The sequence below is a fragment of the Botrytis cinerea genome, chromosome 7, assembly GCF_000143535.2.
Source record: "Botrytis cinerea B05.10 chromosome 7, complete sequence".
Lineage (NCBI taxonomy): Eukaryota > Fungi > Ascomycota > Leotiomycetes > Helotiales > Sclerotiniaceae > Botrytis > Botrytis cinerea.
In genome coordinates, this window is record NC_037316.1 from 145,831 (window position 1) to 172,224 (window position 26,394).

General features: G+C 43.2%; 7 protein-coding genes across 7 annotated transcripts; 5 read left to right on the top strand and 2 right to left on the bottom strand.

Moving 5' to 3' along the window:
* Positions 1-1,267: 1,267 nt before the first annotated feature.
* BCIN_07g00400 (hypothetical protein) lies at positions 1,268-2,397 on the bottom strand. Its single transcript, XM_001555968.2, has 2 exons — positions 2,048-2,397; positions 1,268-1,997 (listed from the first exon to the last, which is right to left on the bottom strand). Exons 1-2 carry the CDS (start codon positions 2,365-2,367, stop codon positions 1,382-1,384), a joined length of 936 nt encoding a protein of 311 aa, XP_001556018.1. The 5' UTR covers positions 2,368-2,397; the 3' UTR covers positions 1,268-1,381.
* Positions 2,398-6,725: 4,328 nt separating this feature from the next.
* BCIN_07g00410 (hypothetical protein) lies at positions 6,726-7,672 on the bottom strand. The gene is made up of 2 exons (XM_001555969.2): positions 7,531-7,672; positions 6,726-7,473 (listed from the first exon to the last, which is right to left on the bottom strand). The coding sequence occupies exons 1-2, from the start codon at positions 7,593-7,595 to the stop codon at positions 6,798-6,800; spliced, it is 741 nt and encodes a 246-aa protein (XP_001556019.2). The 5' UTR covers positions 7,596-7,672; the 3' UTR covers positions 6,726-6,797.
* A 1,391-nt stretch (positions 7,673-9,063) lies between these two features.
* Positions 9,064-10,889, top strand: BCIN_07g00420 (hypothetical protein). Its single transcript, XM_024693778.1, has 2 exons — positions 9,064-9,109; positions 9,266-10,889. The coding sequence occupies exon 2, from the start codon at positions 9,558-9,560 to the stop codon at positions 10,488-10,490; it is 933 nt and encodes a 310-aa protein (XP_024549565.1). The 5' UTR covers positions 9,064-9,109; positions 9,266-9,557; the 3' UTR covers positions 10,491-10,889.
* An 856-nt stretch (positions 10,890-11,745) lies between these two features.
* On the top strand, positions 11,746-14,592 carry Bctaf12. Its single transcript, XM_024693779.1, has 2 exons — positions 11,746-13,706; positions 13,835-14,592. Exons 1-2 carry the CDS (start codon positions 11,847-11,849, stop codon positions 14,090-14,092), a joined length of 2,118 nt encoding a protein of 705 aa, XP_024549566.1. The 5' UTR covers positions 11,746-11,846; the 3' UTR covers positions 14,093-14,592.
* A 531-nt stretch (positions 14,593-15,123) lies between these two features.
* On the top strand, positions 15,124-17,618 carry Bcrpn3. Its single transcript, XM_001555973.2, has 3 exons — positions 15,124-15,626; positions 15,702-17,014; positions 17,076-17,618. The coding sequence occupies exons 1-3, from the start codon at positions 15,344-15,346 to the stop codon at positions 17,217-17,219; spliced, it is 1,740 nt and encodes a 579-aa protein (XP_001556023.1). The 5' UTR covers positions 15,124-15,343; the 3' UTR covers positions 17,220-17,618.
* Positions 17,619-17,939: 321 nt separating this feature from the next.
* Bcsas2 lies at positions 17,940-20,957 on the top strand. Its single transcript, XM_001555974.2, has 2 exons — positions 17,940-19,682; positions 19,771-20,957. The coding sequence occupies exons 1-2, from the start codon at positions 18,516-18,518 to the stop codon at positions 20,767-20,769; spliced, it is 2,166 nt and encodes a 721-aa protein (XP_001556024.2). The 5' UTR covers positions 17,940-18,515; the 3' UTR covers positions 20,770-20,957.
* Positions 20,958-22,373: 1,416 nt separating this feature from the next.
* On the top strand, positions 22,374-24,691 carry BCIN_07g00460 (hypothetical protein). The gene is made up of 2 exons (XM_024693780.1): positions 22,374-24,125; positions 24,242-24,691. Exon 1 carries the CDS (start codon positions 22,495-22,497, stop codon positions 22,807-22,809), a length of 315 nt encoding a protein of 104 aa, XP_024549567.1. The 5' UTR covers positions 22,374-22,494; the 3' UTR covers positions 22,810-24,125; positions 24,242-24,691.
* The last annotated feature ends 1,703 nt before the right edge of the window (positions 24,692-26,394 follow it).

A 26,394-nucleotide genomic window follows, 5' to 3' on the forward strand; every position in this document is an offset into this window, starting at 1 on the left:
TCTATCGAAAACTATGATGGACAACCTAAATTCTCATTACCGCTCCAAAAATCATGCGAGAGAAATCAAATGTTTGAAAGAGAAAACCCCCTGGTCATATCATTTCGGTGGTATCTATCCTGCTGACTTTCTAATTTCCGATGAAAGAATTATTGATGATAAGTACGTTGTGTATAAATCGTCTCGATTTAGCTTGCCATACAGCGGTCAAAATCAATCATATCTTAGGTTCTATCACAAGCCAGGCTTTCTTCTTGAATTGGAAGGTTACATGGTCTTGAAGCTGTGTAAGAACAGAGTGGCTATGTATACACAAATGTAGGAAATAAGGTAAGGATGTTCCTGTCTGCCTATGTACTTCACCATTTCTAACTTCTCATCCCCTTTTTGCACAATTTTTAGTTGTAGATGAGATTAGATACTACTAACCCCCTCTCTACTGTCTCCATTAGGAGCCATTTGCATCAGAGCATGCACATTGATATTAAATCAAGGCCAGGGAGAGAGACAAAAAAAACTTTGCCTCTCCCAATACCCAATTCACCCAAGCTTCAATTTAGTACAAGAAAAACTTTACATTTCCCATCTACTCAAACTTGAAGCTTGTTTCTCTTCGACTCAATCTTTATTCCTTGAGCTTCAGGAGACTGGCTAATCCACAGCGTACTCAAACGAGTATGGAAACTCTATCGTACCAATCATAAGTAGTGAATCTTGATTCTACCACTAGAGCATTGTTGATCTGAAATACTGTACATTCTCCCATCTAAAGAGACTTATAATAAGCCTGGAGAAAACAAGTATGAGAAATTTCAAGCTGGGAGAGGACAAGAAGATTCGCTTGTTCAGGAAAGACAGCATGGTGAAAACAAAAGGTCTTGGCAGCTTCGAGAAGATTTGAAACCATAAGTGAGCAGAGGTATTACCATTAAACTCGTTGTCACTTTGAGTATTTGACGGAAAATTATTGGCAGCGACTAGCCTAGAACATAACAAACAATACAATAACAATGCTAAAGACCATCGATGAAGAGTAATAAACGCTCGAATTCCGATATGTACCAGGGGAAGCCCTGCGTCGGATCAATCCCATCTAGCTGTCTCTGATGTAAACGCTTCTCTCTGGTCGGATTGACTGGTACTCCTTTGGAAGGAAACGTGTTTTTTAAAGTACGCGTTATTGAGCGAGAGAGGATGGACCACTTGGCCTTTTTATAGAAGGGAGTTGAATATTAACTGTAGGACGGGGTAGCTAATAACCTTATAGTGAGCATAGATTTTCAATAGCCTAATCTCTAAAAATACATCATTGTGCTTCTCCCGCTCGCAATGTTCTATCAGTGACCGAACACCACAATGTACCGGCTTCTCCACCTAGCTCTTACAATATCTTGTAAATTCCCTTATGATCGTGAGCCTTCAAACCTGCATGCATTTGTTTTGCCTCAGTCGCCTGCATCATTAACGGAAAGATATCACTCCCACTGACTACCAAACTTTTACCTCTTGCCATCGCTATCTTATCATCCACGTTAAAGCCCATAGCCAGTCCGCTGGAAGGTTTGTTATGCTTGGCCAATGTACTTTCATAAAGCGCAACTGCATCAGTCCATTCCTTCTCCGAGCCCCCCATACCAGGCAGTCCCATGCTAATCCTCGCATCCAATGAGCCTAGCCAGACAGAATCAATGTGTTCGCCGCATTCGGTAAGAATAGCATCGAGATTGTGGATTGCCTGGAGAGTTTCGATTTGTATTATTACGGCGGCTTGATTATTTACGTTTTCCCAGATAGATTTGGAGGAATCAATAGGAGTGTCCGAGATACCCATTAGGTATCGAGCTGGAGGTGCTGAACGAGTACCATTTCGAATGGCACCGAATTTGGCAGATGATACAACATGCTTGGCTTGTTCTACTGTATCGACTTGGGGGATGAGAATGGAGGCACCAGCATCTAGGGCATACCCTATCGATGCGTGATCATGGCCTGATACACTAATATATTATCAGTATAGCTCTTTGAATGAAATTATATGGGAACATACCGAACAATTGCAAAACTCTTTCCCTCACTCATGAACTGAACGTCGTGAACCATTTGGGTCATAGTTTCCACACTCATGGAAGTATGTTCCCAATCAATCCATACACAGTCATAGCCCAATTGAGCTGCTACTTTTGCGACAGGCGGAGACGGTAGAGCAACGAAGAATCCAACTAGTGGTGCGATCTTTCCATCGTGAGCATCGCGGATAGCATCACGGGCTCTGTGGGGTTGGAGGAGAGAGGGGGCTCTGTAGGCTAGGACTCCTTGATGGGGACTGGAGTCATCACCGTTTGTTAATGACTCAATAAGGGCGTTCATGGTGAAATGTGGCGTGAGGTTTGATTTATCTTGAATGAAGAAGAAATGGATGGATGGAGTAGACTTTACTTCCCCTGACAAACTCCCCCTTTTATATCATTCGGACACGGCATGATCGTAGGTTGATCGAGCAATTAGTAATCATGTTCTATATTTCTATTATCAAAACATCGCTGCATCCATCCCCTTCCGTACCACAAGTTTGACATCCAAAGACAAGTGAGGGAGGCAGAGGGGGCCCATGTTGATCTTCGAGTGCTTACAATAGCGTCGTTTACGAGTCCTTAGTGAGCCTGCCGTTGGAGTGTGGGGCGGCGCATTTGTGAATTTAGGGCATGGACCGGCATGTGGTGGAGTTCCGAGTGGCTAGAGACGCTAAAGATCCCCGTTTGGCGTATTGACACTCACAGTTATTGATAGCCTGAAATACAAGTGCTTACAATGGATATTTTATTATGGAAACAGAACAGTTCTCAGTTGGATGAAAGAAACGCATGCTTATTAGTGGTTATGAGTAATAAAACGACGAACAAACGATTGTGAACTCCGTCACACAGCCAATGAACTCAGGATAGACAATTAGCCCGTCACTTGGCTCGCTTGGTTTGTAAGCTGTAAATCAGCCCTACCTAGTAAACGTACAGAACCTCGAGAACGTTGCACGATCGGAGCCACTTCTATCACTTTGTAAGCCTGTGATTGACATACAACTAGCCTTGTCATATCTCACCGCCCAAATACTGTGTCCCTTTTCTGAGATATTTCTTAGGTTTGAACATCCCATTCATGCTAATAGGCCTTTTATGAATGTTTACCTTGTCAGCCATACAGTCATCGTGGGGCATTGACTCCACCATCACCTTATTTCTATCTTGAAGTTCAGAAACATGGAGAAACGAAAAGAGCCCGGAGCGTCCGCGGTGAAGTACAATCGATCACCCATGCATGTACAAGCTTAAGACAACGCCATTGTTACTTTACGGTGGGGGGATCAGTGCCTTATTGGGGCATTGTGGGAATGTGCAAGTGTCTGGATACCTCTACTTCCACCTACTTCCGCTGGGGAACGAAAATAGTATCAGATTGTTAGGTCGTATTTGCCATGGTGCGAGCGGGGTTACTGGGTCGAATGGTGCTTTATCTCCGTATTATTGTAGATCTTCGGATTTGCTACTTTTTTTTAATTCCATTCCCGACACGATCTTGATTTTGAGCTTCTCATCCTTTTTGATTGAAAGTTTCCGAACTTGATCTTGGGCGACAATACTGGAGATTGGCACGCGGTCCAACACGATCTAGGCCTCTCCGACAAGATTGATAATATCTCCACAATTCATATGTTTTCAATACTTCTTTTCATCAGAATATCGGAAACTCCACGCAGATTAACATGATTCAAGATAGAATTCCCAATCTTCGAAGTCAACAGCGTTGCGTAGAATGACAGAAGTATCTCGTCGAAGATGACATGAGAGCGACTGCACAAGTGGGGCAGTAAAGAATAGCTCTGAATATATCATGAAAAAACTTCTAGAGTTAGAAGCAAAATGCATTTGGGTGGCTCTATCTTCTTAAGGTCAAACCTGGACCCTAGTTTCACCAAAGATTATGACCATTTTCGTGCTGATGCTCATGCTCTCCTTTATTCTTGCTTAAGACTACATGACAGTTCAGTAACTGACAGCCATCGTAGCAAGCTCCGTTACATGGACAAAATGTAGACACGGAAAATGGACTATAAAATTGTGTTTAAGCTTGATGTGCGGTCAACATGAGACTGTGCTTTAGCCGTCATTAGCTCCATTCAAGAAGCTATTTGTAATAGATGATTCTCATTGTGCATCACAAGTATTCGCTCATCTTCTTGGATTCTGTACATGACACCATGGTTGATACTTGATCTCAAGATATGAACGTACTGGGCCAATTAATTACAACGATGATTCACTGTCAAAGTTAGCGATACTACACTCCCGCGACCCAAATAGTTTTGTTCTTTTGTGTGTCTACCAACCGAATTAGGGTTTCCAGGACATGTAACGAGCCTTTAGCAAGTGAATTTAATAAAGAATACGTAGCTAAACCACCAAACCCAGTGACTGCCAGGTGGTTAGTGCCGTGATTCTACCATAAATTTATCTAGAGAGGGTGAAGTTGAGAAGTGCATGCCGTTTATACTTTCCAACCAATTTCTTCGATCCCAAATGGGACCGCAATACAAAACATAGAAGTGCTAGGTCACGTCTTTGGTTGAGATTGAAGAGATATAAAACTTCGCAGGAGCTCCCCTTCATGAGTTACTCAGTACTACACATACCGCCGTCCAAATCGAATCAAGGATCTACGTCTGGGACCGGCAAGATACAAAATAAGAATGCGGCACAGTGCCTGGGAACAAATTTGACCAGGCTTCAATTTCCATGTTACCTACAGAAACGATGGTATTTAGTTGTGGCGACAAGGCGACTAAAAATTATCAACAAGAGAGTTTATAAAGCATACAGTAGCACTTAGATCAGATGGCTGAGAGGGCTGGAGGAAGTGCGCAGGGTTTTATCAAAATGTGACATGATCTGCAGCTTCGCTAAGAAGTACAGCTCGTCATATTTGACACCAAGTATGTTCTAATTATATGTTAGCTGAAGCAGGCGGAATGATGCACAATCAAACTAGAAACTTTGAAAGGTAGGTTGCAAATAGAAGTGATATACCTATCTACGCAAAAACTTGGAAAGCATTCAAGGGGACAGTCAATCACGTTGTACGCAAGCGAACAACCTTATTCTTACGGAGCGGAGACATTCTGGGTATGAGAGTCTAAGTTGCCACGTCGAAAAAATAGTGAGTTACCAACCTACATCGCCGTCCATTTATCCAGGAAGACATGCTTCCTGTGGATGATACGACAATAAAGACAACCCGTTAATCTTCCTGGAGAACTCTCAAGATGACCTCTACAGCTACAATAAGAATTACTGAATCTTGCTTCTATATTCACTTACAGATCATGGTGACAATGAAAGGTTACCGATATCAAAAAATTTCGTGTCGTGTCTTCAACAACATTAGCAAGTAAATAACAATACTAGTATTTGTCTCACATAAATCCTAGGCAGACGATTACAAACCCAAGAACGATAAAATTTCTTAACCTACTCACTCCAGTACATCGCTGAATCTCTAACAGAACAAGTTCTATATCGGGGTCTACACGCACAGGAATCGAGATCGCAAGAATTGAGAGATATTCATCTACGAACTGAGGGCTAGCTAGTATGAAGATGAGTGAATGTACGAGTTCAGTTACCAGGAGCTATATGTATGAGATATGAGGCATGGTAGTATAAAAGAGCATAAATATTTTTTACATCTTTGGCAGCCTTCATCCAAGAACAACCAAGCAACGAGCAGTCTTCAGCAAGATCATCTTTTACAGACATTCATGAGCAGGAGTCAATATGCATTGGTCATTTATAACGAAGACTTCAAATTCGAGCGGAAGATGTGGCCATTGCGGACGGACGTTGCCTCTGGTATGAATTAAACCCTGTCAATGGTTGCAATATATATAAGATGAGGACAGGAAACTTGATTGATGGTAAGCCTGACGGATGACAATAAACTTCACATTTACTAGCAACAATAATGACCAAGCCGCTACCACCACCACCAACAACAACTGTTAGCATTCAATGAGAAGCTGAATGGAGTTCGCTGAAGGATGTAGAAAATTGAAGCTACATATACGTGACAGGGTGGCATTAGATGGTGAGATAGTATGGAAATACGAAAGGCAGATATGAAGACGAGGTAGAAATCGTTTTCAGTTTGCGTGAGGTAGATCTATTCGAATCTTTTAGAGCCACTGAGCAGAATAGATGGAGACATAGGGCTGACTCGCTTGCCGGTAACTGTATTTTGTTTTGGGGATCATGAATGTAATATGGTAGGAGTATCTTGACTTGACTACCTAATCACCATGGGAGTCAGTAAAATTAATCATCACAGGTCTTGAAATGAAGAAACGAGATAGGTAAGGATTATTAGTAACATGTGGTGGTCAAAGTTAAGAGTGAGGTTGAACTGCTTATGGTAAAACTTCACTTAGATCTTTCGAGCTTAATTCAAGCAGCGGGAAAGCATGGCGTGGAGCGTACGACCACATCGTCGGAATCAAACCTTAGTCAAGCCAGAACAGAAACATCAAGAGTTAGAGAACTCCCCCATAAAAAGTGATCCGCTACTAGTATGTGATATGGAAGCAAAATTCGATAAACAAATAAACATTCAGAGGTATCACGAGTGGAAGCGAAGCAAGCAAACTATGACAACAACTCCATAATCCGGGTATCAAAAAATGTGCAGCCTCATAAATCATGAAGTCAAATGGAGATACTCATCCCACCATGCTCAGGATCAGTACATGGAGCTCATCTCAGTAGTCCTCCTAGATCTCTTTCCATCCCAGTTACTCTCTCTTCCAACGCCTTCTTCTTCCTCTCCAGCTCCCTGATCTCTCTCTCCTCTCTCCTCAAATCCTCATCCGTGATCTCTATCTCCGAAGGTTCCTCATTCACCTGCTGATTCTCCTCCTCACCACTCTCAGCATCATTCCCCCTATTCATCCTCTCCAATTCTCTCGTTTGTTTCTGCACCTTCTGTTCATGTCGTTTCACGCTCTCTCTTAATTGTGCATATCTACTTCTTAATCCTCTTATCCTCTCAGGAACCCCTTGTACAGGGTATACCCCATTTAATTTCTCCGCCCCCTTCAATAAAACCTCGATATCAATTTCCCCCTTCCCCGTCTCAGTTTTGCGAACCTGAGAATGCAATTCTGCGCCAAGTACAGCGGCGACAGCAGTGTTCCGTCGAGGTGCTCGACCGTTAGGACCAGATGCAGGGGCTACTTCGCCGGATGTTACGTTGAAGACTGTTTGGCGACGGGACTTGGATGGTTTGGGCTCGGGAGCTATTTGGGTTGGAGGTGGTGGGGGTGGAGGAACAGAAAAGAGAGCGCGCTCGTGAGGTTCGGTGTCGCGAATTAGGGCGGTAATGTCTTGGTTGGAGAGAAGAGCATTGGTAAAGATCTGAGGAGGGGGAAAGCTGTGGTAGCGGGGTCAGTAGCTCGAATTGGCTTGAATGAGAGGAGCAATTACTTACGGTAAGGAAGCTATTGAATCTGCCGACAGAGCAATCTGTTCCAGATGTCTTTCTAGTAGAGACATTGTAGAAGTCTGAGGTTGTGTAATTCCGCGTGGTTGTACGATTGAATTGAGAGGATTAAAGATTATCAATAGCCATCTAAAGTCAATATTTACTGTCACTAGGTATTTCATAATTATCGGCAAGGATATTAAGGCGCGGGACAACAGCAGACCCACCCCACCATCCCGATGCCGGATTAGATAATCATCTGAAGCGGAGGGAGCGGAACTAACTTGTTCCATTTGATCACATGACATACACTTCTCTTCCACAATCACGAATCACATCTTGACTTTTCTTCTCTTTGCCAATGCAAATCCTCTGCATCTTTCACGGCAACATGATGTATTCCAATTGTATTTGTATTTTTCTTGTCCCCCATACCGGTATACATATACCTTTTCTCTCTCCAGCCTTTCTCCTCTCTTAGAAAGCTTCGATTGATCCGAACAACGCATTCTCTGCTTTAGCTTGAATCGACAACTGCAATTGGTAGATATATAATCGTTCAAGCATGAGAGATGCATTGTTTGCATATCATCAACCCTTGATAATTTTCGTCTTCCATAAACCCCATCGTCAATCTTTCTCTTCCAGATTTCTTTTTCTTCTCCAAATTTGACTATTGCTCAATTCTGGTTGCTTTTTCCCCCTGTTCATCTCTCAATGCTGCTTGTTGCTTATTTACCAATTTGAGTTACTGACAACACATACATTGCAACACCATTATTGCTTTCTTGCCTTGAAGAACACTCGAAAAAGCCATGGTAGGATAGCATGAAGATATTCCCTTTTCTTGAAGGATTCGAAGTGAGTTTTCGTTTTGAATATTTCACGCGGGAAGGAAATTTGCTTTTTCATGCTTGGAAATCATCGAAAATTGCCATCCAATCCATCTTTCCGTCCAATAAACTATCACCGGGAGGAGCCACCGTACATTTACATATTCCACACGTCCAAACAATCCAACCAACTGACCGCATAGTGCATCTTCGATCGATTGGCGGCATTGACGTTCGACGACTCGCCGCCCACTAGTCATTTATCTACCGATACAACCATAAACTAAAGCACGCAAGAAAAAGCAACTTATCCTTAGTTTCTTCTCTTCCTTCGTCCATTGGTTAACAAGCTCATTCCTTGGTTATTTCTGCCCAATACCTATAGGCTGATTGATTTCACCAACGGGTCCATTGCCCATATATCTCTTATCTTGCTTTGATTGAAAGTTGTTGGCTCGTTCTACTTTCTTCCTCTTTCATCCAGCTTCTTTCAATTCGAGGTTTACCCGAATGTTCGGGTCAGACTTTTTTCTCCCACCCCTCCAACGCTCCCAACTGGTTACCAGAACATCTCTTCTTCAGGGCATTGATCTACGGCATCAGTGAAGTGTGGAGACAAAAAACGCATAAGAATATTCTTTCGGCTTCCCGCAACACGCACTTTTTTCTTTCGGAAAAACTTATATATTATTTTTTGGCCTTTTCTGATATATCCATTCTTCGAACGCCTCATCCTCAACATTTCGAAACAAGTTTGGTCCCCTTTTCATCTATATTATAAATGCCTGACGGTCTCAGTTCAATTGACCCACATTCAATTTATTTTTATAATTGAATTCGATGTTTATCATTGGTCGCCTTGTTTACTTAGATCTACAAGTCACGCTGACCCTTGTATCTTCAACCAGGACCTGGTCCCTTCAGATCCCTCGTTAGCCAGCTCTGAGACCGGACTTGTCCCCTTTTGACGGTTGACGATAGCCTCGAATCCCTAATTGCGAGGCTTCTTGGCGCCCCAAGCTCATCTCGAGATTATCATGAACTGTGACCCTCCAGATCATCCTTCTCCTGCCAGGAGAGATTCACCACCAGTTCTTACACCTTGACCTCAATCGCAACATACACACCTTTTACACGCAGAACACAAATCACTGATCACTTTCATCTACTCGAGGAATTACAAAATCGCAGTTGTCAAACATGCGACCTACGACTCCCAATTTCAATTTCGCTCAAAGTGTCGGCCCTTCGTCACCACCCGAGACCCCGACTAATTCCACCTTTGCCTTTGCACCTCAACGACCATCAATGAACTTTCCTGGTTCATCGCCTAAAACAAATGGGATTATACCCAATGGTCCAGGGCCTCACTTCAGCTACAATCGAGTCGAGAACTTATCTCCACGATCTACTTCTCCCTCGTCAGAATCTTCGGGCAGCGCAAGTCCGCCGCGATCAGAGAGTTCCCAACGCGCGCAATCACCACTCTCATCGCCTATCCACAGGCACTCGCGAGTAGTAGAAAAGGGAAATTTCACACTGGAAGAAATAACAGACAGCGATCTCGAGGGCTACGATTGCGACGAGGAACTTATAATACGACCCCACCAATACGAAGACGCCGAGTCCGATGGAGGACATGTTGCGCCTATATCTACACCAGCCGAGCTCGATGCACGTTTCCTCGATGATTTACGCGATCTCACTGCACACGACGGCACGGACGCATTTAATAACGAAGAGCAAGATGGCTCCCCATTGGATGAGTACGAAGCTTGGGTACAGCGCAATCGGGAAGAACGTCGTCGCCGTCGTCGCAGTTCAGCTACTGTACAAAAACGATCACTAGCGCAAAGTATTGGGAGTGATACTGACGATGAGGATTTAAAGCCAGATCACATTAGCGCAAATGAGGCCGGATCTAGTGCTAGGAGACTACGAAGAAAAACGTTTAATCATGGGGGAGACAAACGAGCGAGTCTTATATTTGATGATCCACCACCCCGGATTCCAGAATTGGAAGAACCAGATAGTTGCGAGGAAGTGCTCGAAGATGATACAGAATTGGATGATTTAAAGGAGTTGCCATATTATGTTTTGGATGAATCTATGGATATCGACTCTTCTTCTTGAGAACAACAAGACTTCAAGGACATAAATAATCTGTGGTGAAAGAGGATGAAGGGGTGCAGATCGGCGGGTATGGATATAAAAGGGGGTGACGAATTAATGAATAATGAATAAGGCGGCATTCCATTGCATTAAGGCATGATATATATGACGGTGGCATATTATTTTCTACATTTTTTGAGCGAGCGACTTCTCACTAGGTGGATTTCTTCTGATATTTGGTCAATTATTCATTCGTATCACACATAGCGTTGCATAGCAGATGTAAGGATAGCGGTACTGGCCAATAGAGCCCGGGAATCTGGTCTGGAACTCATGGCTTCGGGGGTTATTTTATAGACTGGGTGAGGGAGAGGATGAAACCATCGTAGGAAAACATATAGGAGAATACAAATAGATACACCTTTTATTGACATGAGAATCCGAGGCTATTGTACGTGGTTAGATGTTTTGATGGTCTGAGATCGAACATTAAAGTAGAAGTTGTCAAGACCCTGACCTCTGTATTGTCTACACAATCAAGGAAATCGACGATCAATATCGATGTATATGATCTGGGATATCGTCACCACAAAGCTGCCATGTTTGGTCTGGCAGTGATTAGTTGAACAATACTCGGCATCTGACTTCTTGTCCAAAGCAGTATGATAAAAGTAGTCCAAGACCTTGTTGGATATTCTAGATATGCAATATTGTTTATGATATGAATTACATTTGGAGAGAAGTCAACCAAGAAGTCTTTATGGGAATTAATGAGTTGATACAGTGGATGTCTTTAGATCAATAGGTGTGGTTGGTATAATGTCTGATTCTGACAGACTGGTTGAAGAAGTGATATGATTGTAATCCCAATGTCATCTAAGTTTAAACAACTTCAGAGAAGAATGAATAATGTAGTTAACAATGACGAATAGACAGACGTATGAGGCAGCAAGAGTTTGTTGATCCAATTAGAAAGTCTCTAAAGATTTGAAGTGACAAGGTTTTGTGCCCAATGAGTTGATCTGTTAGCCAATGGAAAGGTACACCAAGAAGTTTTAATATGTACCTACATTGTAAATGTCCGTCTGATGTTCCCCGTGGGAAAATACATAGGCTGGCTCTGGTTGGTGCAAGGCTCATTAAATGTGTACTGCCAAAAGACTTTCCTAGACTGACGCTCGGACGATAATTATTAGCGCTTCCGAGTGGGATCTATAAATCCATCTACAATATCTGCCTTACCTCATCATATAACCACCAAAATCCGCATTTATCAGACCTTCGACGCCCTTTAACAGAAGAACACATATGATTACATTAATCAATAGAGACGGCTCTTAGTGTTATCATTTAAATTCCTTGCTAATCGTCACCAACATGAATAATAATATCCTTCCAAACCAGGGTCAGCCTGGGGGTTCGCAACCTCCTCGACCACAGACATTGTTCAAGCCCGAAATGATGCGCCAACTACCTGCGAATGTTTTTACAGAAGAGGAGAAGGTTAAATGGGAACATGGATTGAAAGGACTTTGGTCTCATATTGAAAATAACCCTCCTGAATCATCAGCACATCAAGAAGCCAAGCGGAAATTGGTTGAGTTTTCGAAGTCAGTATCATCCAGGATATTGCAATATCGCACGCAGCAGCAACAGCAACAGCGCCAGATGCAAGCCCAGCAGAACCAACAGAATCAACAAAACCAGCAGAGTCAGCAGAGTCAGCAGAACCAGGCGCAAGCTCAGCAGGTTCAACAGAATCAACAGACTCAGCAACAGAATCAGCGAAGCCCGCAGGCGCAACAAGCATCACAACCTACAACAGCTCCATCAAATGAGACACCTCAACAAGATCCAGCTCCACAACAGCAGGAACAAGCCACACAATCACAGGATAATCAAGCGACTGGTTTCACTGCTGGAACTTCTTCTCAACAACAAGCAAGGCCTCAAATTGCTGCTCAAATACCAGAGAAGATCCTGCAACACGTCAGAACATTTCCATGGCATGCCCCACAACACCTAACCCCACAATCACCAGAATGGACTAAATGGATGGCGGATATGAAGAACAAGTATGCAAAGGGCTTGATGCAGATGGAAAAGACAAATTTGCAGGCGAAGAGTATGGAAGATTATATTAGAAAGAAAAGAGAAGAAGGGACTGCAACGGAACAAGATGAAGCAGACCACCAGACGAGATTAGCAGAGGTTAAAAAACAACATCATATGGCCAAGAAGTTCGTAGATGACATTAGAGAGGGTCAGAAACGTCTCGCGCCAGGAAACCCTCATCAAGGTCAAACTCAGCATCCTCAACAAACCCAAGCTCCTGCGCCTGGGTCATCCAATGCAAATGCGAATGGGAATGCAGATGCTACTGCAAGCCAGGGCAACCAAGGAGCTCAAGGTACCACCCAAATGAATCAAACACAAGGAGCACCTAGGCCACCTATGAATTTGCAGCAGCCACAAAACCCAGCCTTACAGAATACTCAGACTGTCAATGCTGCTATTGAGCAAGCTCGTAACCAACAAATGGGTGGTGGTAATCGACCTCCTGGGCCACAAGGGCAGCCATCCCAAGGTCCACAAGTTCCTACGCCAAACGCACCTTCCCATCCACCTATGCCTCAATCTCAACCTGGACAGGCGCAAAGTATTAAAAGCGAGCCAACAATGCCAGGTCCAATCAACACCGCCATTACTCAAATGCAAAATAACCAGCAACGTCCGAGTCAAACAAATTCTCCTCAATCGGCTATTCCTCAATCAGCAAATTCTATCAGTGCACCACATCCACCTGGACCTCCGAGAGCTTTAACCCATCAAGCGGCATTGCAAACTGCAGCTCAAAGTTATTCTAGCGCGGGCGGTCAAACGACCACACCTAATACGGTCATGGGTCACTCGCACACTCACCCTAATACTATGCCCAGGGAACAACAAAATCCAAGCTCAACGAAACTTCCAATTCCAAAACATTTGCCAGAAAGAGCAATCGCACCCCCACAACCAGTCCAAATGGGCCAATCACGTCCTTCATTTACTGGTGGTCCATCAGGTGCTGGTAACGGAGTTATGGGTCAGCCAGTTATTGCCAAGACTCCAGGTTACGTTCTGGACGGCGAGGGAGACCGCGTTTTGAGTAAGAAAAAATTAGACGAGCTGGTTAGACAAGTGACCGGTGGTGGAGAGAATATCGCAGGTGGTGGTCTGACTGCTGAAGTTGAAGAGGTATGAGATTTTCCCTGTATTTCCATTACGTTGATTTTCAAGCTCGTCCTTATTACCCCGTCGCAAACATATGATCCTCCATGTCTACGAACTGGTTGAAGTTCATATAAACTAACACGATCTACTAGTCCATCCTTACAGTCGCCGATAACTTCGTCGATCAAGTCCTCCAAGCCGCATGTAAGAATGCCAAGGAACGTGGCTCCAAAATTTTGGAGATCCGTGATATTCAACTCACTCTTGAGCGCGGTTACAATATTCGTATTCCAGGTTACGCTAGTGATGAGATTCGAACCGTCCGTAAGATCGCACCAAGCTCTGGATGGATCAACAAGATGAGCGCCGTTCAAGCTGCGAAGGTCACGGGTGGAAAGGGTAGTGATTAAAAGCATTGTCCATGATTTCAGGAGGCGTTGTTTTCAATCGATCCAGGATGTACGATATGTCTACATCACTTCGCAATGGTTATTCGAATTGACGAAAAGGAATATGATAATTATGGATATGAATCGGGATAAATTTCTTAGGGGACACTATACTATGAGGGCATGGGATGGATGATAATTGGTGTTGGGCTATTTCATCTTAAATTGATGTGTATATGGCATGGACTGTCGCTGGCGTTGGAGGAGTGGTATCATGATGTTATGAAAGCATCATCTGTATTCTCTCTTGGTATGTGTCGGTCTTCAAAGACAGGTACAAAGGTACTACCTAAATACCATAACACTCCATTAATCTTGATACATGTTCACTATGATGTGGTGTGCATGATGGTGATTTGACGTTAGATAACGTGTCCATCGCCGTTCTTTACCACTGGCGTAGATTGCAGAATGTTAGACTGAATCTTATTGTAATGGCTTCTAAATAGGAGCTACTGTTACTTTCTCCATCTCTGTCTACCGAGTACCAATCTATCCTGGTGGGTGTTTTTATAGAATCAGTACACCAATCTACTGTTCTGTTCATTCACATGTAAAATTGGCTCCTCATTCGTTCCCAGGCCAGCCTCGTCTCGTCAAGGACCCGAGTGACGGCACGTGATTCAGATATGATCTCGTGCTTTAGGTCAGCGGCTGATACGAGATTAGGATCTTGGTTTGATATCCGGATGGGGTGGATTAGTCGTTGAATTAATTGTGAAGGTTTCATGAAGAAGAATTGGCAGGTAATGTGTACGTTCTGACTTATTGCATTTCTTCAATGATGCATCCTGCTTAAAAAGCCATTTTTTCGGTGTTCCACATTAGCTGGCTTGCAGGTTCCTTCGCCAGCTTGCAGTTGCCCAGCTCCCCAGGCACCCGATGACTCGCGTTAAAACAGCACCAAAGGTCGCTAAATCTAGCCGTAATTATCTTGAGCTTTGATGTTGTAAAGGTAATCCAAGATGTGAACGACAGCTACAACAACCTTTGACAACTCAACTACATAACACCCTTTTTAATCAATAACTCTTTCAAGCTCCTTCAATACCTTGTACTCACAGAGAGATATTCTGTGAATAAGAGACCGATTATACCACTTTTAAATACATCCAACGCGACTTGAAGAAAGGTATCTTAGCTCTACCACCCACCAGTCTAGGTTTAGAGAGGGCGACGTCAACTTTCGAATATACTCTTTATTTCGCAGTTATGCCTGGCAAAACACCATACAAGAAGGGCACCGATCCAGTCGAAAATGGTATCAACGGTACAAAGAAGGATGATGCAAAGAGCTCATTGAAGGGTGAAAAGGGAAAGAGGACCAAGGAAGGCGAGGAGGAGATGACAGTCGTCGTACCACCTTCAAAGAGTTCGAAACTATCAGCTCCTCCTCCGAAAGACGGTGATGGAGATGTAGCTATGGATGGCTCTGCGGAGGGTGAAGAAGGCGCAGGTGTTGAGAAGGTTGATCCGGTGGCCAAGGCTGTTGCAGGTAAGTCAAGCAATCACCCAACATATATAAGTTTCTATCCACCAACAAGAACTAACATTTCACTCCTTTTATTAGATATCAAGAGCAATTTCCCATTATTAGAGAAAGCTGTTGCTTTGTTTGATGCTAGATACACACTCCGAGCCCTCAGATCTATTTCCTCTATTCGAAAACATCTTACAGCTGATATTCTGGCGCAAGTTATTACAGAAACTTACCCTACAGCAACTCAACAAGCAAAGGCTTTACTCATTGGTATCGACAGAGAGAATGCCACATTTAACAAGGCATCACCAAGTGAGATGGAAATTGATTCTGATTCAAAATCTGCCAAAAACGGGAAGAAGGAACCGAAAGAAATCATTCCAGAGATTGATATTTTCCTAAGCATTCTCGTACAAATCTTCTTCCTCGATAATAAGATGAATGAGAAGGGCTTCACACTTTCCAAGCATGTCACAACAGTCATTCATGGACTCAACCGCCGAACTCTGGATTCTCTCTCCGCTCGCGTGTACTTTTACTGGTCTTTGTTCGCTGAACAATTGGCACCACTTCCACCTTCTCCAGCTTCCCCAATTGTTGCTATTCGACCAGCCCTTCTTTCTGGCTTACGGACTGCTGTTCTCCGCAAAGACATCGACACTCAATCAACTGTTATCGTACTTCTTCTACGAAATTATCTATCAACCTCTCATATCACTCAAGCTGATCTTCTCATCTCGCATACTAAATTCCCTGAAAGCGCCTCGAACAACCAAGTTGCAAGATATTTATACTACTTGGGACGAATCAGGGCCATTCAATTGAGATACACTGAGGCCCATGAACATTTGACAGCCGCAACTCGCAAAGCTCCTTCAAGTCCGAGTGCTGCAGGATTCTCACAAACTGCGACGAAGTTACTTCTTGTGGTTGAGTTGTTGATGGGAGATATTCCTGACCGTGCAACATTCAGAATTGCTAGTCTCGAGCGTGCTTTACAACCCTATCTTAACCTCGTTCAAGCAGTTCGAGTAGGTTTGATTGCAGAATTCGAGGCTGTGATTACTCAACATGCAGAGACTTTCAGACGTGATGGCACTTATACCTTGATCCTTCGTTTACGACAAAACGTCATTAAAACTGGTATTCGAATGATGTCCTTGTCCTACTCAAGGATCTCTCTTCGAGATATCTGCATACGCCTGAAGCTTAACAGCGAGGAATCTGCGGAGTATATCGTTGCAAAGGCAATTCGTGATGGTGTCATTGAGGCAACTTTGGATCGTGAGAAGGGATTCATGAAGAGTAAGGAAGTTGGAGATGTTTATGCTACTAGGGAGCCTGGTGAAGCATTCCATGATCGTATTCGTGCTTGTCTTGCTCTTCATGATGAGAGTGTTAAGGTATGTTTTCTTCTCTTATCATACTGTAGCAAATTTTACGTACTAAATCGTATAACCACAGGCTATGAGATTCCCAATGAATCAACATCGATTGGAACTCAAGAATGCTCAAGAAGCAAGAGAACGCGAACGCGAAATGGCAAAGGAGATTCAAGATGGTGATTTGGATGAAGATGACCTTAGCGGAGACTTCGAAGGCATGTAAGATGAGAATTGAGGAGTGAAATGGAAGCCTTTTGAAGATGTATACAAACCCGAATGCGAATGCAACTTGTAGCATGAGATGGTGAAGGGAAGGGAGAGAATTGGTTTGGTGGCACCTCATACACTTCTACCAGAACTTGTTTTGCTACTATTACCTCGTTCCCAATCTGGGATTTCTTTCTAAGAGTTGAGAAAATTGCAACCTACGACATACAGATGGCGGAAGGTTGGGGATTGGACCATGAAATGAAGGAAATTCCACTGCTACATTAGTTTTTTTTACTTTCCGCACTTTAACTGAACTTTATTTGCATGCGAGGCAACGCATTTGGACGTACAATATCTATGCAGATGCTGGCCGGGGGTTAATGATTAGAAGTGTTATCTCTGTACAATGACAATCTTTTTGATGCGATACATATTTTGGGAGGGAGCTCCTATTTCTAAGTTGTGGTTACAGTGATGACGATGATGTGTGTGTGATGTGTTTTAACAACTATTGCACGGTGATACGCAGAGCTTTGGACAAGGTATGTGGATGATGTGGATGTGGATGTGGGTGGATAAAATATATATGGTAGCCTTGCAGCATCTGGTGGAGAGCCTTGTGGATACAATAGCCTTGTCGCGGTGCGGTGATGTAAACATGCTCAAAGCAACTTCGACGCGATCAATGAATCGAGGAAATTTTATAAATTGAATAATTCACTTATTATAGTACGGGGAATTCTGAACGAAGGAGGATGAAGAGGGAATTTTATTAATACCGCTAGAACATGATACGGCAGCAGAAAAAAAGGTTCAAACTTTCAATTTTCTCCCAATAGATATCTATAAAAGTGGCAGCTGTGATCAAGAGCTGGAACATTACATTGCAAGCTTCAGAGTCTACGAACACAATTCTACCTCGTCACGAACAAAACGAGCAAATATTGACACAGCGCATACTAATTGACGGTCCTGATTCGAACTGCAGATAGGTTTAATCATCTCAGATTTACGACAATAAATCTGTTGGGGATAACAAGCAGCCTACGAGATTATACCACAAGAACTGTGATTCAATCCATTGCAAAGACGGCAATAGCGACGAGGTTTCAACCCAATCACAGCGGGAGTTGTTCTATACTATTGCGATATACTATCAAGGTCGTAATCCAATTACATCTCAATCTCGAAATTCTGAAATCAATTAACAACTTTGAGTGTGGTGGATTTCACAGTTTGATCTTACCACCAGGGGCTTCTGAGCTATTAACTCCCAATTTCAACCACACATCGGAGAAAGTGCGATACGATGCCACCACGAACCCTCCGAAAACGCTCGCATAGAGCAAGCTCACGCGATCCGCATTCTAATACAAATATAAATGCAGACCCGAGCGCAAATGCAAATACAAATACGACTGGTTCACCAAATACAATCACGGTACGAACTACGACGACAACTACTACTACAATGATGGTTGATAAGGATGGTGTTGAGGTTGAGGGTAGTAGGAGAGTTAGTGGGGGGAGGACAAGTACTGGTGGGAGAACAAGTATTGGTTCCGGAGAGAAAAGACAGAGGGGATTGGCGGAATTTGGTATTACGAGAAGTCCGCATCCTCAAGGAAAGAAACGCACGCGTGAGGTCGAGAAAGAGGAAGAGGAAGAGGAAGAGGGAGATGAGATTGGGAATACTGTGAATGGTGGAAGCATGGCAAATGGAACGAATGGAACAATAATTGGTCCAATGAGCTCTACCCAAGATCAAGAGCATATAAATACACCCAAACGCAGAAGAATCAGCACAACAAATCGTGTAAACGGCTCGATTACTGTTACCGGAACCGGAGGTAGAGAAACACCAAGGGAAAGAACTAGGGAAAGAGATGTTACAGTCAGCATGGAAAATTCACTGCCGTCGCCGCCTGCTGAAGCAGGCGATAATGAGCACAATGTGAATTCGGTCGAGGGTGATATTGGAAGAAGTTCCCCCTTAGAAAATAATAGGGCTGGAAGTACTGGTACAGAGACGGAGACGGCGAAGAATGAGAAAGAGAATGAGGAAGAAAAGGATGAACAAAGGGAAAGAAATATCGATGAAGTCGTTTTTGGAGATTTATGCTTCAAGAGTTGGTATTCCAGTTTTTATACCCGCGATGTCATCGGAAATGGAATGATAGAAAATCATTCTCAGAGTGTTAGTCAAGGAAGTGGGAAAAGCAGTAAGAGTGGCAAGAGTGGCAAGAGTGGAAAGAGTGGAAAGGGGGGGGAGAGAGATTCGAGAGGACCAAAGGGTTTGCAGGTTGATAGATTATTTGTCTGCAATTGGTGCTTTGGATATACAGTCCATGGGGGAGAAATGGCGAAACATAGAGAATGCTGTGAGCGTAAAGGAAGAGTGCCCGGAAATTGTGTTTATGAACATGATGAGAATGGGGAATGGAGTGTTTGGGAGGTAGATGGGGAGGTTGAGGGTGTAAGTTTTCTTCTTTTCCTCCTGGCTGTTCTGATTGCACTTCTATATCAACACCACTCGAGAAATCCGTACTAATATCGCCACAAAGACATTTTCACAGTCCCTGTCCCTCTTCGCCAAACTCTTCCTGGACAATAAATCAGTTCTCTACGATGTGCAGTCGTTCAATTATTTCCTTCTCGTTCACACCAATCCCAGTACGAAAGAACAACAAATCGTAGGATTCTTCTCGAAGGAAAAGATGTCATGGGATAACAATAATCTAGCTTGCATTCTTGTTTTTCCTCCATGGCAAAAGAAGGGACTGGGGAGTATCTTAATAGGCACAAGTTACGAAATCAGTAGGAGAGAAGGGCTACTTGGAGGACCAGAAAAACCAATTAGTGAGTTGGGAAAGAAAGGTTATGGAAGATTCTGGGGGGCAGAGGTAGCGAGATGGTTGTTAGAATGTGAGGTTGGTGTGGATACTTTGATCAGAGAGGAGGAGGTGGAGGAGGAGGAAGAGGAGCTTGATGTTGAGGTGATTAAAGTGGAAAAGAAACCACCGGCGAAGAAGCCATCGGGGAAGGGAATGGGAAAGGGTTGGAGGAAGGGTATGAAGGGTGTAGGCATGCAACCTCAATCTCTTTCTCAATCTTCCTCTCAGCCGAAGGAAATCCCAGCACCAGCACCCAAATTAACACCAAAAGCAACAAAATCAGCGCCAAAGTTGCCCGTAACACCACCTATGGAAGACACCTGCGGAGCAACTACTGTGGAAGCTATTAGTAAAGGCACATGGATAGCGGTAGACGATGTTCTTGGGGTTCTTAGATCAATGGGCGTACTTGAAAAAGTCGGTAGCTCAAACAGAGAGAAAGCGGGAAAGAAATATAAAGTCAAAGTAGATAAAGAACAAATCCGCAAGTGGATAGAGAAAGAGGGATTGAGTTTGGAGAAGTGTGTAAGGGAAGAGGGGTTTGTGGAGGGGTATGGATATGCGGTTAGCGATGTCAGTGGAGTTAGTGGGGAGGAGAGCTTGATGGAAAGTATTGAGGGGAGTGGGGAAGAGGTTGATGAGGCAGGAGATGAGGATGAGTTGGCATGATAGAAGCTGAAGGAGCATGGTATAAACCGGGATTGGTGTTTCGGTGTCTTTGGTGATAAAATTTGGGGGACTGAATTCGGTCGGAGTTGGTTAGGCTCGTGGGGACTCATCCGTTTGGATCCAGTTTATTGTTTATTAGATACCATAGCGGGAGTCGTTTTCAACCTAAGGCTAAATATATAAGTGCATTTATTTTATTTACTCTAGCCAAGCTATCATGAACCCATCTGTGTGAATGGACACCAAATGACAACCCACTGTTTGGATTGAATTCAAATGCACGAATTCATTTTACTCTCTTAAAGGGGGCGGTGATTGGATTGATAACATAGGAATCGATGGGTGGATAGTAGGGTTGAAGAGTAGAGAGGATTTGTATTATGAGAAAATGGTCGAAGGATAAGATACTTGAAGATAATGAAGGTAGGAGAGGGGGGCGTATGACAGGAAGCGATGTATTAGAAGGGAGGGGTCAATGACTTGGATGCTTGGGAGAGCAATTGCAAAGTTAGAGAAGATTAGACTCAGAATGATAATGATAAGTATTGATATGATTTTCGGCGAAGATAACTAGTGAAGGTTTGATTGAGAGAAGGCAAAAAGATAACGCTAAGTAGTGAAGGCACGCTGATGTTGAATCAATTTATGGTTGCCAGAATGGAGAACTTTGCATTTTTCTTGGTGGAAATTTTGGAAAGAAGAAGAAGAAGAAGCTTCAGAAATACATGATACCAAAAGAAATCATCAATCATATCGGAGACGGAGGTTGGAAGCCAGAAACTAGAAGCTAGAAACTCAACTTCGAGCGAAGGTCGAAGATCGAAGAATCATTCAGACCAGACTACAACCTCCAAAATGCAAATCGACATTTGCAATAACTTCAGTCTGAGTAATTACTTTACTTCCATCCATCCGTTTACCCTTCAAGAATAAATACTTGGCAAACAAAACCGTCACACTCTTTGCTGGAACCTCAAATCTTTCCGTCACTTCCGTCTCTGTGAAATCGGTCAACGAGCTAGAAGTTGAGGACGTGAATTGGTAATTCAGCGTCACATTGACTTCAACAAGTTTGAATCTATGCGAAGCAATGGTCTCGATACCCGCGCTATGGGTCATCTCTTCAGTCTGTGTCCGACTCATCCCGTATTTGATTTTCTTTTCGCGACTAAAGGTCCATCAACACCATGTTGCTAGGAAGGATGTTCCAGATAGACAAAACTTGTCCATAGTCAGCGCCGCTGCCATCCCACAAGCGTTTATCTAAATATTTGTCGTTCCCAACTAGGTCGGCGCGTAAGCATCATACTAGACTGTTGGGTAGACCATCACATCCCCCATTGAAACATATCCGGCTGGTGCAACCCTTTAGAATCAATGTTGTGCTTGAGAATAAATTTGATAAGTCCTAAACGGTGTTTTTGACTATGTAGTCAAGAAAGCCAGGACCTTTATAGAGCATTGATTCTCTCGAAATAGCTCATAGCTCGTAACCTACGCATTGCTGTCAAGCTGTGAGGGAAGAAATTGAGGGATTGGAGAATGGATTCGCTGATCACGGTTTAATCACGTGTAATCAATGATGTAATTCCTGGGCGCCTGCAGGGGACAAGTAGCGCAAGAAGCTTTCTTCCAACGTTTCTCGTGCACTATATTTTCTGTTTTGTTTCAATAAGAAGGATAAACTGTAATCATCTTTTTCTTTAATCCTTGAGATCCCCCATCATGCTGGGTAGAAAGATTATCAGTGGCTCTATAACAATCTCGCGATCAGCGATTTTCTTACCCAAGAATTCAATGCACATGAGGTTGCCAACCCGTGGCGCTCTGGCTTCGACTTTTATGTCTCGAGAATATCATGATGATGTAATTTCAAAGTCCAGGCCGAAAATGACTGCAGAGGAGAAAACAGCAGTGAAGGATGCAGAGGGGCCAAATATTGAGAGGTCAACTGAAGTGGCGAGAAATAAGGTAGATGGAAAAATGGGGAGAAGTCCGAAAAGAGGAGGAAGACAATTGCGGAAATGGATGAAGAGTTAAGGGCGAAGATGGAAGGAAGAGAGGGTGCAGCTGGGGTTTCGTATGAAGGAGGAAAGCCGGTGACCGATGGATTTGGTAGGGGAGTGAAGAGTAACATGTTCAGGGTCATTTGAGGAGGTCAAGGTTAAGTTTGCATGGAAGTAGTGGAGGAGAAAAGTCCCAGTGGAATAGAACGATGAAGAAGTGAGAGCTTGGGACTTCACAATATACGAATGCCGAAGTCTATATTGCATTACTGCAATGTCAAACTATTCACACTGTCAACGAAACTCGTCAAATCGACATTTCGAGTGTCTCAATACATTTCCAATAATGGAAGTCGCTTTGAAACGATTAAAATGCTGCATGCTCTCAAGTTAAGAAGGCTCGGGTTCACACGCCATTTTATTCACAAGAGATTCCCCTTTAATAAATGCAGTCATGAGAAGCCACGGCCGTGTCTCGACTACCTTCGCAAATCCCTAAGAAATTCATGTCTCCAATTCTATCAATTACAATACCTACACGTCATTATCTATCAAAAAATGTGTCTTTGCTTATTCTGGCTCAAATGCAAATGTAAGATCGTTCGTCAAGACCAGAATGGCAGTCGCAATCAACATGACCTTGATGATCGAATATCTCAATCTGAGAGTGCTTCACATTCAACGCGTTTAAAGGGGGTCGAAAAAAAGAATTACAACACAATGAGGCACCTTCATTCTCGTAATTCAAATGAACAAAAACACCCCAATAACGTTACCCAAAGGACGGATTCTGGGCATCGAAAAGAATGGTGGTGCGAAAATATCTCATATACCAAGACTGAGAAGAACGAAGACTGTCAGGATTACGAGAGACTCAAGAAGGAACACAGGCTTGTGAACAGGAGAAAAGATGGACGATAGCCTGGAGCTGGAAGCGGGGAGCGTTAACTCATTAGACAGATATCCTCAGATATAACTTTGGGCTTTCAAGAGTGAAAAGATAGCCGCTAACGGAGACCTCAGCGGACACTTCAGAGACGGAAAGCCACTATCACAAAAAGAAAAAGCTCAATCTGAGGATGATGACGGTCTTGGTTCTTGCAAAAGGTCTTTGCGGGCTTTGATGGAGAAACGGTGACCAAATAATAAGCGCGATAAATTCGTGTGCGTTGTTGAGAAGATGACGTTGGTAATGAATGAGTTAGAAGAATATATGGCTTCATATGTCTTTTGGTTTCTCTTCTTCCAAGAATGAGAAACTCGGAGAGGATAACTCGGAGGAGAAATTGAATGCTGCAGAATTTGCAGCAGAATTTGAAAATAAATTGATTGAATTAGATTAACTATGCGGTAACTTATTTCCATTTCTTACCAGGCTTCTTGAGGGTGTATATTCCACTCGCAACAAATAACTTGGGTGCGAAGTAAGCAATATATGGACATGATTACTGATTTCCTGTTATTAGCGTCTCGATATTGCGCCTTTGGAGGGGGATCGTTCCAGCTTTGAACTACTCGAGCTGCACAAGAAGATTTTTCTAGTCAAACGCGCGCCTGGGAATGGATGCATTTTGCGCGACCATCGGTACCAGCGTAACTTTTGCATAGATTTCTGAAGTGTTTCCGAGTGATTAGATGTCTGGGTAGTGAAAGCGATTGTATAAATTCGAGGTTGGCACAGATTTAAGCATGGCGTCATTAGAGCTGTATAACTGAGGTGTAACATCGAATTCTTGAACGCTTTGTGTTTAAAAAGAATGCATAACCTGGCTTGCTTCATGCCAGCACAGCCCTATGTAGCATGGAATAGAGTAAGGGGAACAACAAGAGGATAGAATACATTGAGAAGCGAACATAGGATAAGAACAGTGTAGACAACACAAAAATCAATGCCACTATCTTTAAATCTTGATCCAAAGCATGATCCGTACTTGAGCACAGTGTTATTGGTTCAACAGAGACGTTGGTGCTCAGTTGACCATCGAGTTCGAAACGGAAGGTAAAATTGAGAATGCAACGTCTTGGAGTAAGGAGCGTCTTTTGAGGGTCAGAACGACGCTTTTTGAATCAATCAACGGTAAAGTTCTACACTGATTGGAGCGCAGCGGGAAATCCCGGAGTGGTGGAAGAGCTAGCAACAGACTTTCTTCTACTACAGCGCTTGCCAGGGCTCCCCTTGTAAATCGAGATGGCAGATATGCAACATTGGATTCTTGAGAGCTCTGAGTTGTGGATGGTTGGCAGTTGGTCAGGACTCGATTGCGTATGTGAGGGAGCTAAGAGAGCTAAGAGGGGCTCTGGTCTGGGGAATAATCAGGACTTGTGAGCTTTGTATGTTGGGTTATGAATTTGGTCGGATGAGGCATATTATTAGATTCTTGATCTCGCCTTATTATATGCTATACGTAAATGTAAAGCCTTCATTATGCCGCTTTGGAGTTAAGACGGAAGCTCTTAGGTAGCGTACAGCATTTTACTATACTAATCGACGAACATGGGAGTATTTATTGCACTGCTCAATACACTCTCGATTTATTTGAGGGGAGCGGAAATAAAACTTTGCACATTTCGTTACGCATTTCTCAACTTCGACACATGTTTCGTCCGATTATATGAAGTACTAAGTTTTGTCATTGCCGTCGAAGGTACCGTGGAAATCAACGCATAGCAGCGCCCTGGCTAGCCATAGATATGCAGAAAATATCTCCTTTGACTTGGCCAGACAGGAAATAATCTTGCACAGAAGTCCTTTGTGTACAACTCATATGTTAATTGGATCGAAATATATATGGTGAGCTTCTTTCTATGATTTGCAGTGCTCAGTCGTGGTCTAATCAAGAAATATTACGAACAAAGGAATGATATCCTATCGCAAGAAGTGATTATTTACCCCAGTGATCTTTAGAAAAATGGCTTATAAGGCATGCGCCATGCCTCCCCTTACAAACATCCTCTGTAGTACGTCATATAGATCACTGAGATCAGGTAGTGAAAATATGGGAAGTATTGTTGCACATCTGTAACCAGGGCAGGGGGTGTCGAGTTCGGTTATTATTGCTCATTGTGATTTTCTAAGCTGTAGTACATTGTTAGTATTCTACCCAATTGACCCCAGTCCATGTTCGAATGAAGTTGTCTGTTGCATATCTAAGCCAGGGTCGGGCACCTTCTCCTCGGCTAAATTTCCCTGGATTTTCATGGCCTATGTTTATTTGGTAACTGAAAGGGAAAATCAAATCCATATTTCATCTTTGAAATGAGAGTGTAGCAGAGATAAGGAATATAGAATAACCTGTGCCTGTTGGGAAATTACTTTGCTAGACTTGTTATAGGCTTCGGGTGCTTATCGTGAACGAAAGTCTTCCTGTTATAATAACAGCTGAAGGTTTTTAATTAATCATTCTACGAACGTGTCATGAGGATGGAATCTGTCGTTTACCTTTCACTTGCCAACATTGCATCTCAAACTTTCAAGTGTTATGGGAACATGGATGGAATTAGAACTGCCGCTAGATTTGAAATCATATACCATACTCCGATGATGCTCACATCATCTTCTCTTCATAAACAATCTAGGATTGTCAGAAAAGGGAATTGTTCCTAAGACTTCTAGACAGGG